The sequence below is a fragment of the Babylonia areolata genome, chromosome 7, assembly GCF_041734735.1.
Source record: "Babylonia areolata isolate BAREFJ2019XMU chromosome 7, ASM4173473v1, whole genome shotgun sequence".
NCBI lineage: Eukaryota > Metazoa > Mollusca > Gastropoda > Neogastropoda > Buccinidae > Babylonia > Babylonia areolata.
In genome coordinates, this window is record NC_134882.1 from 177891 (window position 1) to 191047 (window position 13157).

A 13157-nucleotide genomic window follows, 5' to 3' on the forward strand; every position below is an offset into this window, starting at 1 on the left:
CAGTTTAGCTTGAGATCAGGTCTGGGGAAGGAAAATCTCTTCAAGATGTGCTACATACATCTTTCATCATCATAATTGATATCATTGTTCTCCTTTCTTCTGCTGCCGCCTTTGTTCATTTTGATTTTCAAACATCTTTGCATATTTTCAAATAATAAAGTTACATCTTGTTTGAATTTGACAACAACAGAAAAGATTGGACATCATTTTATACAGCATTGTGGATACAAAATGTTATAAGTGGAAGTGACCCCTAAAAGATTACAGACACTTTTTAAACTAATGATCAATGATGATGGAGTCTCCCGTCAGTCCGACGGATGAGTAGGCAGGCAGGCTTATCTGTTGGTGTGTGTCCTTGTAAAAAGGTGTTGTTTTGAATGTAGTTGTAAAAAGTGGTGTTTGAGAGTGTGTTGGTTCGATTCTGATAGAAGAGAGGGAGAACAGACAAGGGGATATAGGATCAACTAATGTTGCACTCATTCACTCTCTCCTCACATCAATAGCAGGGCCACATGGAGTGGTTTTATAGAGTGTTTACTTTACAATACAGCACACAGTAAAAAGATCATCCTACACCTAAAGCAGCACCTATAAGCAGCACAGTAAAATTCACCCTAAACCTAAAGCAGCACACACCCCAACAAGGATTTCCTTGTTCCTCACATCACTGATCAGTCAGTCACCCTGTGTCAGTCAGTTCTTCTGGGAGACAGCTAAGAACTGGCTGTGCTGACTGGTTTTATCCCTTCCCACAACATGCTGTGTATACTAATGCAAGCTACAGAATGATCTGATTCGCTACAATTCAACCCACTTGTCTATACACATTCTATGATGACAAGTTCACCCATTTACGTCACAAAGAGATTGGGGAGACAGGACAATACAGCTCTCGGCCTGTTAGCCGGCTTGATCAAAGTTCGCATTAGCATAAATTCTCCCTAGCTTTCGTTCCGAAGACCCGCCATCTACCTCCGCCATGTTTGTGAACGGGGAGAAGGGGAACGACTTGAAAGACAGGCCGCCACACGGGATATACCAACATGCCGTGCTCGTCCGTTTCGAACACGGGGATGGTGGCAGACATCACGTAACTGCACGTATTCCTATAGCTGGGGCGGGTGACGCTGCGTCGCTGACCAAAGAGGGCCGACTAGGGAGTAGGGGTGAGGGAGGGTGAAAGGAGGGAGGGTGGCGCAGTGTCGGCGCGACCTCAAAGACTGGACTTTGGATGGCGCGGGAAGGGAGATAAAAAGGAGGGGGGGGGGGACGAAGGGATGGGGAGGGAAGGGGGACAGAGTGCAGGTGGTGGGGGGTGACACTACTGGCACACTATAACACCCACCCCCGGCTTTTGAATGCAATGTCCTCATTGCTGCTGACCACATGCTGACCACTGCCGTCATCAATTAATGCTAATGGGGAGATTAGTTCTCTAACCCAAAAATTAGCAAAAACATAAACATGTGAAAATGAAGACATTACAGGACAAAAGAAATCACCAAGAATACATTTCAAAATGATAAAGCTGTACAGGACACCATAACCCAGAAAAGCATACACAAAAAAAATCAAACAGAGCCAGACAACGCAAAAATCAATAGAGTTCCAGCTGACACACATCAGCGACCTCAAATCCTGGAAAGAAGGAAAACAACAACACAGCATGACATACAGTTTTCCTCATTCAGATTATCCCCTAGCAGGCTGTAGCAACAACTCTAACCAATGCCGGATGGCTTGCACGACTCCTGTCCCTGGCTCTAACCCTACAGCTTGACCCTGACAGTTTCCCAACCCTGTCAGTCTGAGCTAGGACCATGGCACCTGCGCATGTCCCATGCACCCCAGGCTTCGGATGAGACCTGGTGCCATTCTCACACAAACCGGTTACCACCGGTCTGTGTGACCATCCTGGAGACCTGACTGCATCCTGGCAGTCTCCATTACCTGTGCCCTCCCTTGTGGCACATGTACTAGGAACACCTGGATCAGGTGGTATGGGCAGCAGCACCCATTCACCCTGGCAAGGATCATCCTCACAGTCAACCCTTGTCCTGACTGGAGTCTTTTCTTTCAGACTCGGATCCTGCCTCCTGAGACTATTGGGCAAGTCTCTCTGGTTCTCATTGTGGAAATCTCGGTACTTTTCCTTGGGGAGAACCTTACCCACCTTTGGGGAAATCCCATTTCCCACCACTGACTGACCTTTCCTACGTCTATTCCTTCTCTTCCTACCCAAGGCCCTTTTCCCTAACACAGCCCCATCTCTCTGACCGACTAAATCTGACATTAACCCCTGTATGGACCTAATACTCTCTTCTAACAGCAACAGTTTGTCACCCAATTGTGCTGTCTCTTCCCTGGCCTGTTGCTGTTGTTGGTCCTCCTCCAGCTCTCTCTGCAGTCTCAGGGCTTCATCCCTTGCCTGGATGAAGGTGGTGTGTGGCTCCCTCGTCACTACGCGGCGCAGCTCCCTTTTCAGCAGGAGGTTCCGGAGGCCATCGATGAAGTGGTCCCTCAGCATCTCAGCGGTGAGGGCCCCAGTCCTCTTCGTCCGGATGATCCTCCCCATGCTGCACAGAGCATGGGAGTAGTCCAAGGTGGACTCCTCTGGCAACTGCTTCCTGCTGAAAAATGTGGACAGCAGTGTGGTGACACGCCGCCCGTCGCCGAACACCCCCAGCAGAATGTTGGTCACCTTCTCTGGGGTGTTGGTCTCCTCCAGGTCCCGCAGCATCAGCTCCCTGCGTGCGGTTCCCTGCAGATGGCTGTAGATGAAGTAGGCAGCCATCTCGTCTCCCATGGTGTACGCAGCCAGGACCCTCCTCCCTTCAGTGATGAAGTCCTCAGCCGACATCTTGCCTGGCTCACCAGTGAATACTGGCAGTGTGGGTGCTACGTACCACCCCATGGGAAACAACTGCGCCACTGTAGTTGGGGTTGTCATGTCTGGGCTGTTACTGGGCTGTGTTACCTGGCTGTGTGCTGCTTAAGTCCTACTAACTGCTTAACCTGCCTTTTGTGTCAGTAAATCACTCTACCTGCCTATCCTGCCGGCGACGCCAAGTTGTAAAAAGGTGTTGTTTTGAATGTAGTTGTAAAAAGTGGTGTTTGAGAGTGTGTTGGTTCGATTCTGATAGAAGAGAGGGAGAACAGACAAGGGGATATAGGATCAACTAATGTTGCACTCATTCACTCTCTCCTCACATCAATAGCAGGGCCACATGGAGTGGTTTTATAGAGTGTTTACTTTACAATACAGCACACAGTAAAAAGATCATCCTACACCTAAAGCAGCACCTATAAGCAGCACAGTAAAATTCACCCTAAACCTAAAGCAGCACACACCCCAACAAGGATTTCCTTGTTCCTCACATCACTGATCAGTCAGTCACCCTGTGTCAGTCAGTTCTTCTGGGAGACAGCTAAGAACTGGCTGTGCTGACTGGTTTTATCCCTTCCCACAACATGCTGTGTATACTAATGCAAGCTACAGAATGATCTGATTCGCTACAATTCAACCCACTTGTCTATACACATTCTATGATGACAAGTTCACCCATTTACGTCACAAAGAGATTGGGGAGACAGGACAATACAGCTCTCGGCCTGTTAGCCGGCTTGATCAAAGTTCGCATTAGCATAAATTCTCCCTAGCTTTCGTTCCGAAGACCCGCCATCTACCTCCGCCATGTTTGTGAACGGGGAGAAGGGGAACGACTTGAAAGACAGGCCGCCACACGGGATATACCAACATGCCGTGCTCGTCCGTTTCGAACACGGGGATGGTGGCAGACATCACGTAACTGCACGTATTCCTATAGCTGGGGCGGGTGACGCTGCGTCGCTGACCAAAGAGGGCCGACTAGGGAGTAGGGGTGAGGGAGGGTGAAAGGAGGGAGGGTGGCGCAGTGTCGGCGCGACCTCAAAGACTGGACTTTGGATGGCGCGGGAAGGGAGATAAAAAGGAGGGGGGGGGGGACGAAGGGATGGGGAGGGAAGGGGGACAGAGTGCAGGTGGTGGGGGGTGACACTACTGGCACACTATAACATCCTCATATGGGAGAAGAGGCCGATTCTGGATGAGCAGCACTTCCCACAGGTGTTGCAAGGGAAAACGTCTCCAGAAGTTGAGCCCTGCTTCCTTCGCTCACGCTTCTCCTTAATGGCCAGCATTCTCTTGTTTTCAAACATCTTTATGCCACTAGAGCACAGCATCCTCCAGCGACAGCGGTCAAGGGCATCAGTTTCCCAGGAAGCGATGTCTATGTCACAGGCTTTGAGGTTTGTCTTCAAGGTGTCCTTGAAGCGCTTGCAGGGTCTTCCAAGTTCACGGTGGCCTTCCTTCAGCTGGCCATACAAGAGCATCTTTGGGATCCTGCTGTCTGTCATGCGGACAACATGTCCTGTCCAGCGTAGCTGGCACTGGATCAGCAGGCTTTTGATGCTGGGCAGGTCGCTCCTCTCTAGGACCTGGAGGTTGGAGACCCTGTCTTGCCACTTTATGCCGAGGATCTTTCATAGGCATCTTTGGTGAAACTGCTCAAGTTGTTGAATGTGACGGCGATACGTCGTCCATGTTTCACAGCAGTACAACAAGGTGGTCAGCACAACAGCTCTGTAGGTTTTCATCTTGGTGCTGAGCCTGATGCCCTTGTTGTTCCACAGCCTGTTGTTGAGTCTGCCAAAGGCGGAGCTGGCCTTGGCGATGCGCAGCGTCACTTCTGCATCAAGGGCTCCGTTGCTGCATAGGGTGCTGCCCAGGTTGCAAAACTTGTCGACTGACTTGATCTCTGTGTCATCGATCTTGATTGCAGGTGTGGGGGAAGCACTGGCGTTCTGTGAGCTAGCTGGTTGGTACATGGACTCGGTCTTGCTGAGGCTGATGGTGAGTCCAAAGCGCCTGCAGGAGGTTGAGAACCTGTCCATAATGAACTGCATGTCCTCATGGGTGTGTGCAGCAAGCGCACAGTCATCAGCGAAGAGGAACTCTCTCATCAGTGCCTCAAACACCCTGGACCTGGCATGGAGTCGCCGCAAGTTGAAAAGTTTACCATCTGTGCGAAACTGAATGTAGATGCCCCGGTCACAGTCTTGGAAGGCGTCAATCAGCATGGCAGAGAAGAGAATGGAGAACAGTGTGGGTGCCAAGACGCAGCCCTGTTTCACTCCATTTACCACAGGGAACGGATCCGACATGTCAGTATTTTCCTGTACTCTCACTTGCATGCCATCGTGGAAAGACGCAATCAGCTGGATTAGGCTCTCTGGGCAGCCGAACTTTAGGAGGATCTTCCACAGACCATGGCGGTTCACCGTGTCGAAGGCCTTAGTCAGGTCTACAAAGACCATGTGGAGTTCCTTGTTCTGCTCACGGCACTTCTCTTGCATCTGGCGTACAGCAAACACCATGTCACATGTTCCCCTGCCTGAGCGGAAGCCGCACTGTGCTTCAGGGATGACTGTGTTGGAGACATGGTCAACCAGTCTGTTCAGTATGATGCGGGCGAAGATCTTGCCGGCGTTGCAGAGGAGAGAGATTCTTTTTAAACTAATGATCACTGACACAACAATGATGTGTATACCTAGATGAGGAAATAACCATTACAAATCCATTTTTCTGTACACTGGTGGAAATTCATGGAATAACCTTTCATTCGCTATGAAAAAAAAATGAATAAAAAAAAGTTGTTTAAGAAAAATCGTGAGAATCATCTGTCTTTTGGGAGAACAACAATATTTGTCTATATCTCATCTATCTGTAGGGTGAACAACAATATTTGTCAGTATCTGTTAGTCTGTTGCTTCATTTTCAAGTGAATAATATTATATATATGATTGCATTTGCAGTGTGCTTCACAAGGGAATTTATGTCTGTGAAATGGAGTACATGTGGAGAATTCATGCGTGAGCATATGTGTTTGTGTGTGAAGCAGACATTCATTAGTGTATTTCTTTATAACATTATTCTTTTTTTTCCAGTGCCACTGTCTTTTTTTTTGGGGGGGGGGGGGTTGTTTGTTTTTTGTTGTTGTTTTTTTATGTAGTTTCCTTTTCAAATGGCTTGATGTGAAAAACAAAAAACAAACAAACAAACAAAAAAAACCCCCACCTGAAACAAACTCCAAAACAGTCGTTTCTCATTCAACATACTATTCTAAAATAAAATGTTGACTGTGACTGGTGTTGTACTATTCTAAAATGAAATGTTGACTGTGACTGGTGTTGTACTATTCTAAAATAAAATGTTGACTGTGACTGGTGTTGTACTATTCTAAAATGAAATGTTGACTGTGACTGGTGTTGTACTGTTCTAAAATAAAATGTTGACTGTGACTGGTGTTGTACTATTCTAAAATAAAATGTTGACTGTGACTGGTGTTGTACTATTCTAAAATAAAATGTTGACTGTGACTGGTGTTGTACTATTCTAACATAACATGCTGACTGTGACTGGTGTTGTACTATTCTAAAATAACATGTTGACTGTGACTGGTGTTGTACTATTCTAAAATAAAATGTTGACTGTGACTGGTGTTGTACTATTCTAACATAACATGCTGACTGTGACTGGTGTTGTACTATTCTAAAATAACATGTTGACTGTGACTGGTGTTGTACTATTCTAAAATAACATGCTGACTGTGACTGGTGTTGTACTATTCTAAAATAACATGCTGACTGTGACTTGTACTATTCTAAAATAACATTTTGACTGTGACTGGTGTACTATTCTAAAATAACATTTTGACTGTGACTGGTGTTGTACTATTGGTGTTGTACTATTCTAAAATAACATTTTGACTGTGACTGGTGTTGTACTATTCTAAAATAACATTTTGACTGTGACTGGTGTTGTACTATTCTAACATGACATGTTGACTGTGACTGGTGTTGTACTATTGGTGTTGTACTATTCTAAAATAACATGTTGACTGTGACTGATGTTGTACTATTCTAACATAACATGTTGACTGTGACTGGTGTTGTACTATTCTAACATGACATGTTGACTGTGACTGGTGTTGTACTATTGGTGTTGTACTATTCTAAAATAACATGTTGACTGTGACTGGTGTTGTACTATTCTAAAATAACATGTTGACTGTGACTGGTGTTGTACTATTCTAAAATAACATGCTGACTGTGACTGGTGTTGTACTATTCTAAAATAACATGTTGACTGTGACTGGTGTTGTACTATTCTAAAATAACATGTTGACTGTGACTGGTGTTGTACTATTCTAAAATAACATGTTGACTGTGACTGGTGTTGTACTATTCTAAAATAACATGCTGACTGTGACTGGTGTTGTACTATTCTAAAATAACATGTTGACTGTGACTGGTGTTGTACTATTCTAAAATAACATGCTGACTGTGACTGGTGTTGTACTATTCTAAAATAACATGTTGACTGTGACTGGTGTTGTACTATTCTAAAATAACATGCTGACTGTGACTGGTGTTGTACTATTCTAAAATAACATTTTGACTGTGACTGGTGTTGTACTATTGGTGTTGTACTATTCTAAAATAACATGCTGACTGTGACTGGTGTTGTACTATTCTAAAATAACATGCTGACTGTGACTGGTGTTGTACTATTCTAAAATAACATGCTGACTGTGACTGGTGTTGTACTATTCTAAAATAACATTTTGACTGTGACTGGTGTTGTACTATTCTAAAATAACATGCTGACTGTGACTGGTGTTGTACTATTCTAAAATAACATGCTGACTGTGACTGGTGTTGTACTATTCTAAAATAACATTTTGACTGTGACTGGTGTTGTACTATTCTAAAATAACATGTTGACTGTGACTGGTGTTGTACTATTCTAAAATAACATTTTGACTGTGACTGGTGTTGTACTATTCTAAAATAACATGTTGACTGTGACTGGTGTTGTACTATTCTAAAATAACATTTTGACTGTGACTGGTGTTGTACTATTGGTGTTGTACTATTCTAAAATAACATGCTGACTGTGACTGGTGTTGTACTATTCTAAAATAACATGCTGACTGTGACTGGTGTTGTACTATTCTAAAATAACATGTTGACTGTGACTGGTGTTGTACTATTCTAAAATAACATTTTGACTGTGACTGGTGTTGTACTATTGGTGTTGTACTATTCTAAAATAACATGCTGACTGTGACTGGTGTTGTACTATTGGTGTTGTACTATTCTAAAATAACATGTTGACTGTGACTGGTGTTGTACTATTCTAAAATAAACTGCTGACTGTGACTGGTGTTGTACTATTCTAAAATAACATGCTGACTGTGAGTGGTGTTGTACTATTCTAACATAACATGCTGACTGTGACTGGTGTTGTACTATTCTAAAATAACATTTTGACTGTGACTGGTGTTGTACTATTCTAAAATAACATGTTGACTGTGACTGGTGTTGTACTATTCTAAAATAAACTGCTGACTGTGACTGGTGTTGTACTATTCTAAAATAACATGCTGACTGTGACTGGTGTTGTACTATTCTAAAATAACATGTTGACTGTGACTGGTGTTGTACTATTCTAAAATAACATGTTGACTGTGACTGGTGTTGTACTATTGGTGTTGTACTATTCTAAAATAACATGTTGACTGTGACTGGTGTTGTACTATTCTAAAATAACATGTTGACTGTGACTGGTGTTGTACTATTCTAAAATAACATGTTGACTGTGACTGGTGTTGTACTATTGGTGTTGTACTATTCTAAAATAAAATGCTGACTGTGACTGGTGTTGTCAGCAACCTGGGCTCTCTGGACCTCCAGTCCCAGCAAGGCTACAGTCGGTTACTATGGCAACAACAGTGTCTCCACAGATTCATCCAGAACAAACAGCGCCTCACTTTTCTCTCTCTGAACGCCAAGAGTGGAGAGGTCAGATTGTGTGTGTGTGTGTGTGTGTGTGTGTGTGTGTGTGTGTGTGTGTGTGTGTGTGTCACTATGTGCCTCTGTGTGTGTGTGTGTGTGTGTGTGTGTGTGTGGTGTGTGTGTGTGTGTGTGTGTGTGTGTGTGTATGTATGTGTGTGTGTGTGTTTGTGTGTGTGCTTGTGCCTGTGCCTGTGTGTAAGTGCAAATATGTGGCTGTGTGTGTGTGTGTGTGTGTGTGTGTGTGTGTGTTGTTTCCATGTTATATATGCATGTTTCTTGGACATACTGTGTTCGTCATTATATTTACCTGTTTATGGAATAGACCATAAAAAACAATGATTATTACAATAATATTATGTATATACTATCCACCATGGCAAATTGGTTAGCATCACAGACTGATGACCAGGAGAATGCAGGTTTGATCCCGATCAGAGGCAGGCTTTTGGGGGCCCATGGTTGGTTCCTGCCTAGACCTCATTGCGCTATAGGCTGAAATGGGAAGACTGGGACTACACAGTCAAGGGTCATCCACTTTATGGATGTGTCACTGGAAGTGTTGTGCAGACTTCTTGACCAAGAATGTAGGTGTTTTTAATCTCCAGATCAGTAAAATCCACCCCTTCCTGTCTGTTGATGCCGCCAACAAACTTGCTGTTGCCTTCATTTTATCCCGCCTAGATTATTGTAATTCTCTCTTTGCTGGCCTTCCTAATGATAAACTCTACAAGCTCCAGAAAATACAGAATAGTGCAGCTCGACTCGTCCTTAAAAAGTCGAGGAGAGAGAGTGCTACTGCTCTCCTGCAGACACTTTATTGGTTGCCTGTTCAAGCCAGAATTGAATATAAAACTGCCTGTCTATGCTTTCAGTGCCTGAATTGTGATACCACACCCTTATATCTTTCTGAGCTTGTTAACCTGTACTTGCCAAACAGAACATTGAGATATCTTGATTCCTCCCAGCTAACTGTTCCCCAATACTTCCTTAACTCCTGTGGAAAGATGTCATTTTCCGTCTTCGGCCCAACAACTTGGAATTCTCTGCCTATTGCTCTCAGACAAACAACTCATCTATCTACCTTTAAAGTAAATCTTAAAACTTATCTTTTAAAAAAATACTTGCATAACTCTAATAGTGCTGTTGTCCCAGGCCCATGGCAATGTGAGTGTGTGTGATGGGATAGTAGAGAGAATAGGAGTGGGTAGATGGATGGTGGTGGTGTGGTTTGAAAGGGAGAATGACCCGATTTTTACACTTTTTACCTTTCCTATCCAAAATTTTATTTTACAATTTTTACAAAATCTGTGGCACACAGATTACAATTATGTTCCTTTTTACATGTATGTATTTTAAGTGAAAATTGCTGTCATCTCAGCCGTTTAATCTTGTGTGTGTCTGTGTGTGTGTGCTAGTGTGTGTTGGAGTGTAACAGTTGTAGTATTGATATAGTGTAACAGTTGTAGCATTGATATAGGAGTATTGATATAGTGTAACAGTTGTAGTATTGATCGTACGCTACTTTGTGAGTTTTATGCATTGTGTTTTTTATAATGTTAATGATTTTGTTTTATGTTTCTACTACTTTTGATATGCTTTCTTGTTTCACTTTAGGTACTGGATTGTAAAGCGCTTAGAGTTTGCTTATGCTTGTATTATAGTGTTATATAAAAATAAATTATTATTATTATCATGAGAGTGCAGCCATGTCAGGTAGTCTCAATGGACACCCATGTTGAGTACAGTCATGTCAGGTAGTCTCAATAGACCCCCATGTTGAGTACAGCCATGTCAGGTAGTCTCAATGGATACCCATGTTGAGTACAGCCATGTCATGTAGTCTCAATAGACCCCCATGTTGAACACAGCCATGTCAGGTAGTCTCAATGGACCCCCATGCTGAGTACAGCCATGTCAGGTAGTCTCAATGGATACCCATGTTGAGTACAGCCATGTCAGGTAGTCTCAATGGATACCCATGTTGAGTACAGCCATGTCAGGTAGTCTCAATGGACCCCCATGTTGAGTACAGCCATGTCAGGTAGTCTCAATAGACCCCCATGTTGAGTACATTCATGTCAGTTAGTCTCAGTAGACCTCCATGTTGAGTACAGCCATGTCAGGTAGTCTCAATAGACCTCCATGCCAGCATCTTCATCACTCCAATCCTAATTCTTCATCATCACAATTTAGAAAACAAAATGTCCCAAATTCTGGGGCATTAAAAATCAAGCAGAAAATCAGTTCTTTAATTTTACGCCTGTTTCAGGGACATGGTCGAATTGTGGACTCTATCATGGACACGCTGGAAATGGACTTGAAGTTTCACTCCAAAGCGTATGAGTTCCACTCCTGCGTCTCAGAGTATCTCAGCAGTGTCCTTGAGGTCATGAAATCTCAGGAGATCCTCATCTCGGAGGATCTGTTCACACTTGTTGACCACGGACCCCTTGGTGGAAACGGACGATTATGTGAGAAGACTGTACAGTTTCTGCAGAAAAAGGTGTGCCACAGCAGAAAATAATGGGAGAAGTGCTTGCATGTCATTTTTATGTTTGTTTATTTATTTATGTATCTGTTTCTTCATGTGTTTATTTATTTATCTATTTGTTCATTATTTATTTATCCATTTATCTGTTCATTTATTTATTTGTTGTTTTTTATTTTGTTTTTTTTTATTTGTGTGGCCTTTGAAGCAAAGCAGCAAATCAGTCTTGGCTTGCAAAGGTGACAAGATTCATGATTTTTTTCTTGATGAGGAAAAGTGCTTGATTGACAGGTCAGTATTCTAACTAAAAGTGAATTTTACACCAGTGTTTACAACACATGTATTGCATGTGTATAGGTGCACACTCAGGATGATTCAAACAAAGGTTAAATAACAAAACAAAACAAAGTAAGACTGTTTGGTGTAAAGTTTTTACTGTTGCTTCATAAATGGGTGGTTAAAAAAATCACAAAAAATACAAAAGAAGCAAATTAAGTAGGAACATATACAAACATAATAACAGAATGTGTTAAATACAATACTCTTTCATACCAGCTCTTTCAGTGACATATGGACAAAGCAGCGTATTCACTAGAACACATCACACACATACATGTACAGTCACACACACATATATTTATACACACACACACACATACTGGATGGATATAATGATCCAGATTTGCCAACACTAAAGCCACTCTGAAGATAGAGCTGAACCAGATTAGTGGCATATGAATGGTTTCATTCAGAAGGCTGTAAAAAGTCTACAGTGATGTCAGTGCATGTAAGGGGGAACATATCTTCACCACAAGGGCTGTAAAAAGTCTACAGTGATGTCAGTGCATGTAAGGGGGAACATATCTTCACCACAGAGGGTTACAAACAGTCTACAGTGATGTCAGTGCATGTAAAGGGGAACATATCTTCACTACAAGGGTGCATTCCATCATATCATTATCATCATCCCACCACTCCCACCGCTCCCTTCTGGGACTGGTGAGGCGGGTGGCTAGACACCCTTATGGAGATCCATAAAAGGGCGTCGGCTCAGGAGAGCCACCGACGGCCATCTAGCTCCACCGTGCTGTGTGCATGCCACACGCAGTTGGCCCCCGGGGTGTGTCTGCCCATGCGTGCGAAGTCTGGATCCGGCAGAATCTGCGGAAGAAACCTATCGGTTCAACGGAGAGGAAGGCGGTTACAGCAACGCACTGTGGAGTGCAGAGAGCAAGATGAGACACCGAAAGGATATCTTGGTCATCCACTGCATCCATGCTCATCCTCCAGTCGTCTCGACTTAGTCTTGCCACTGGAAATTGGTGGACCCGGACGAGAGAGTGAGGTCGACGTTGCGCAACTCCTCTTCACTTTAAACAAACTCATCACGCAAGTCATCAGTCATCCTAAATGACCTTTCATCCTTCATCATTTCATCACCCCCAAGTCCTGTGGCGACAGGCGAGCGACGAAACGTCAGGTGTGGGTACACTGGCAGTCGCAGCCGCAGACCTGCACACAGGCGGCTCAGGCCATAGGGTCGTTCTTCGTCGACAGGAGCAGCGATGGAGCTCGGCAGCCGTCTGAGCGTCTGAGCAGCCCTCTTTAGGAATGCACTGCTCACCTCCCTGGCAGGAGGAAGGGGCTAGAAAAGGTGCCCTAAAAATTGCCTGCTCCATATCACCCTGGCCAGCATACCGCGGCTGGCGGGGACCCTACATCAGTGGTCGAAACAAAGAGAAAGAAAAGAAAAAAACAAGGATCGTTC

At 43.8% G+C, this 13157-nt stretch overlaps 1 protein-coding gene across 7 annotated transcripts in view; it reads left to right on the forward strand.

Moving 5' to 3' along the window:
- LOC143283637 (uncharacterized) overlaps positions 1 to 13157 on the forward strand; it is a 393825-nt gene that overhangs the window by 116709 nt on the left and 263959 nt on the right. For all 7 annotated transcript variants that reach the window (XR_013055424.1, XR_013055425.1, XR_013055423.1 and 4 more), the window contains 2 exons: positions 8775 to 8907; positions 11171 to 11404. Coding sequence is in view for 4 of the 7 variants with exons in the window: in XM_076589820.1 (XP_076445935.1) it covers positions 8775 to 8907; positions 11171 to 11404 (367 nt within the window). In the remaining 3 variants the exon portion in view is untranslated. The remainder of the gene's footprint in view (positions 1 to 8774; positions 8908 to 11170; positions 11405 to 13157) is intronic.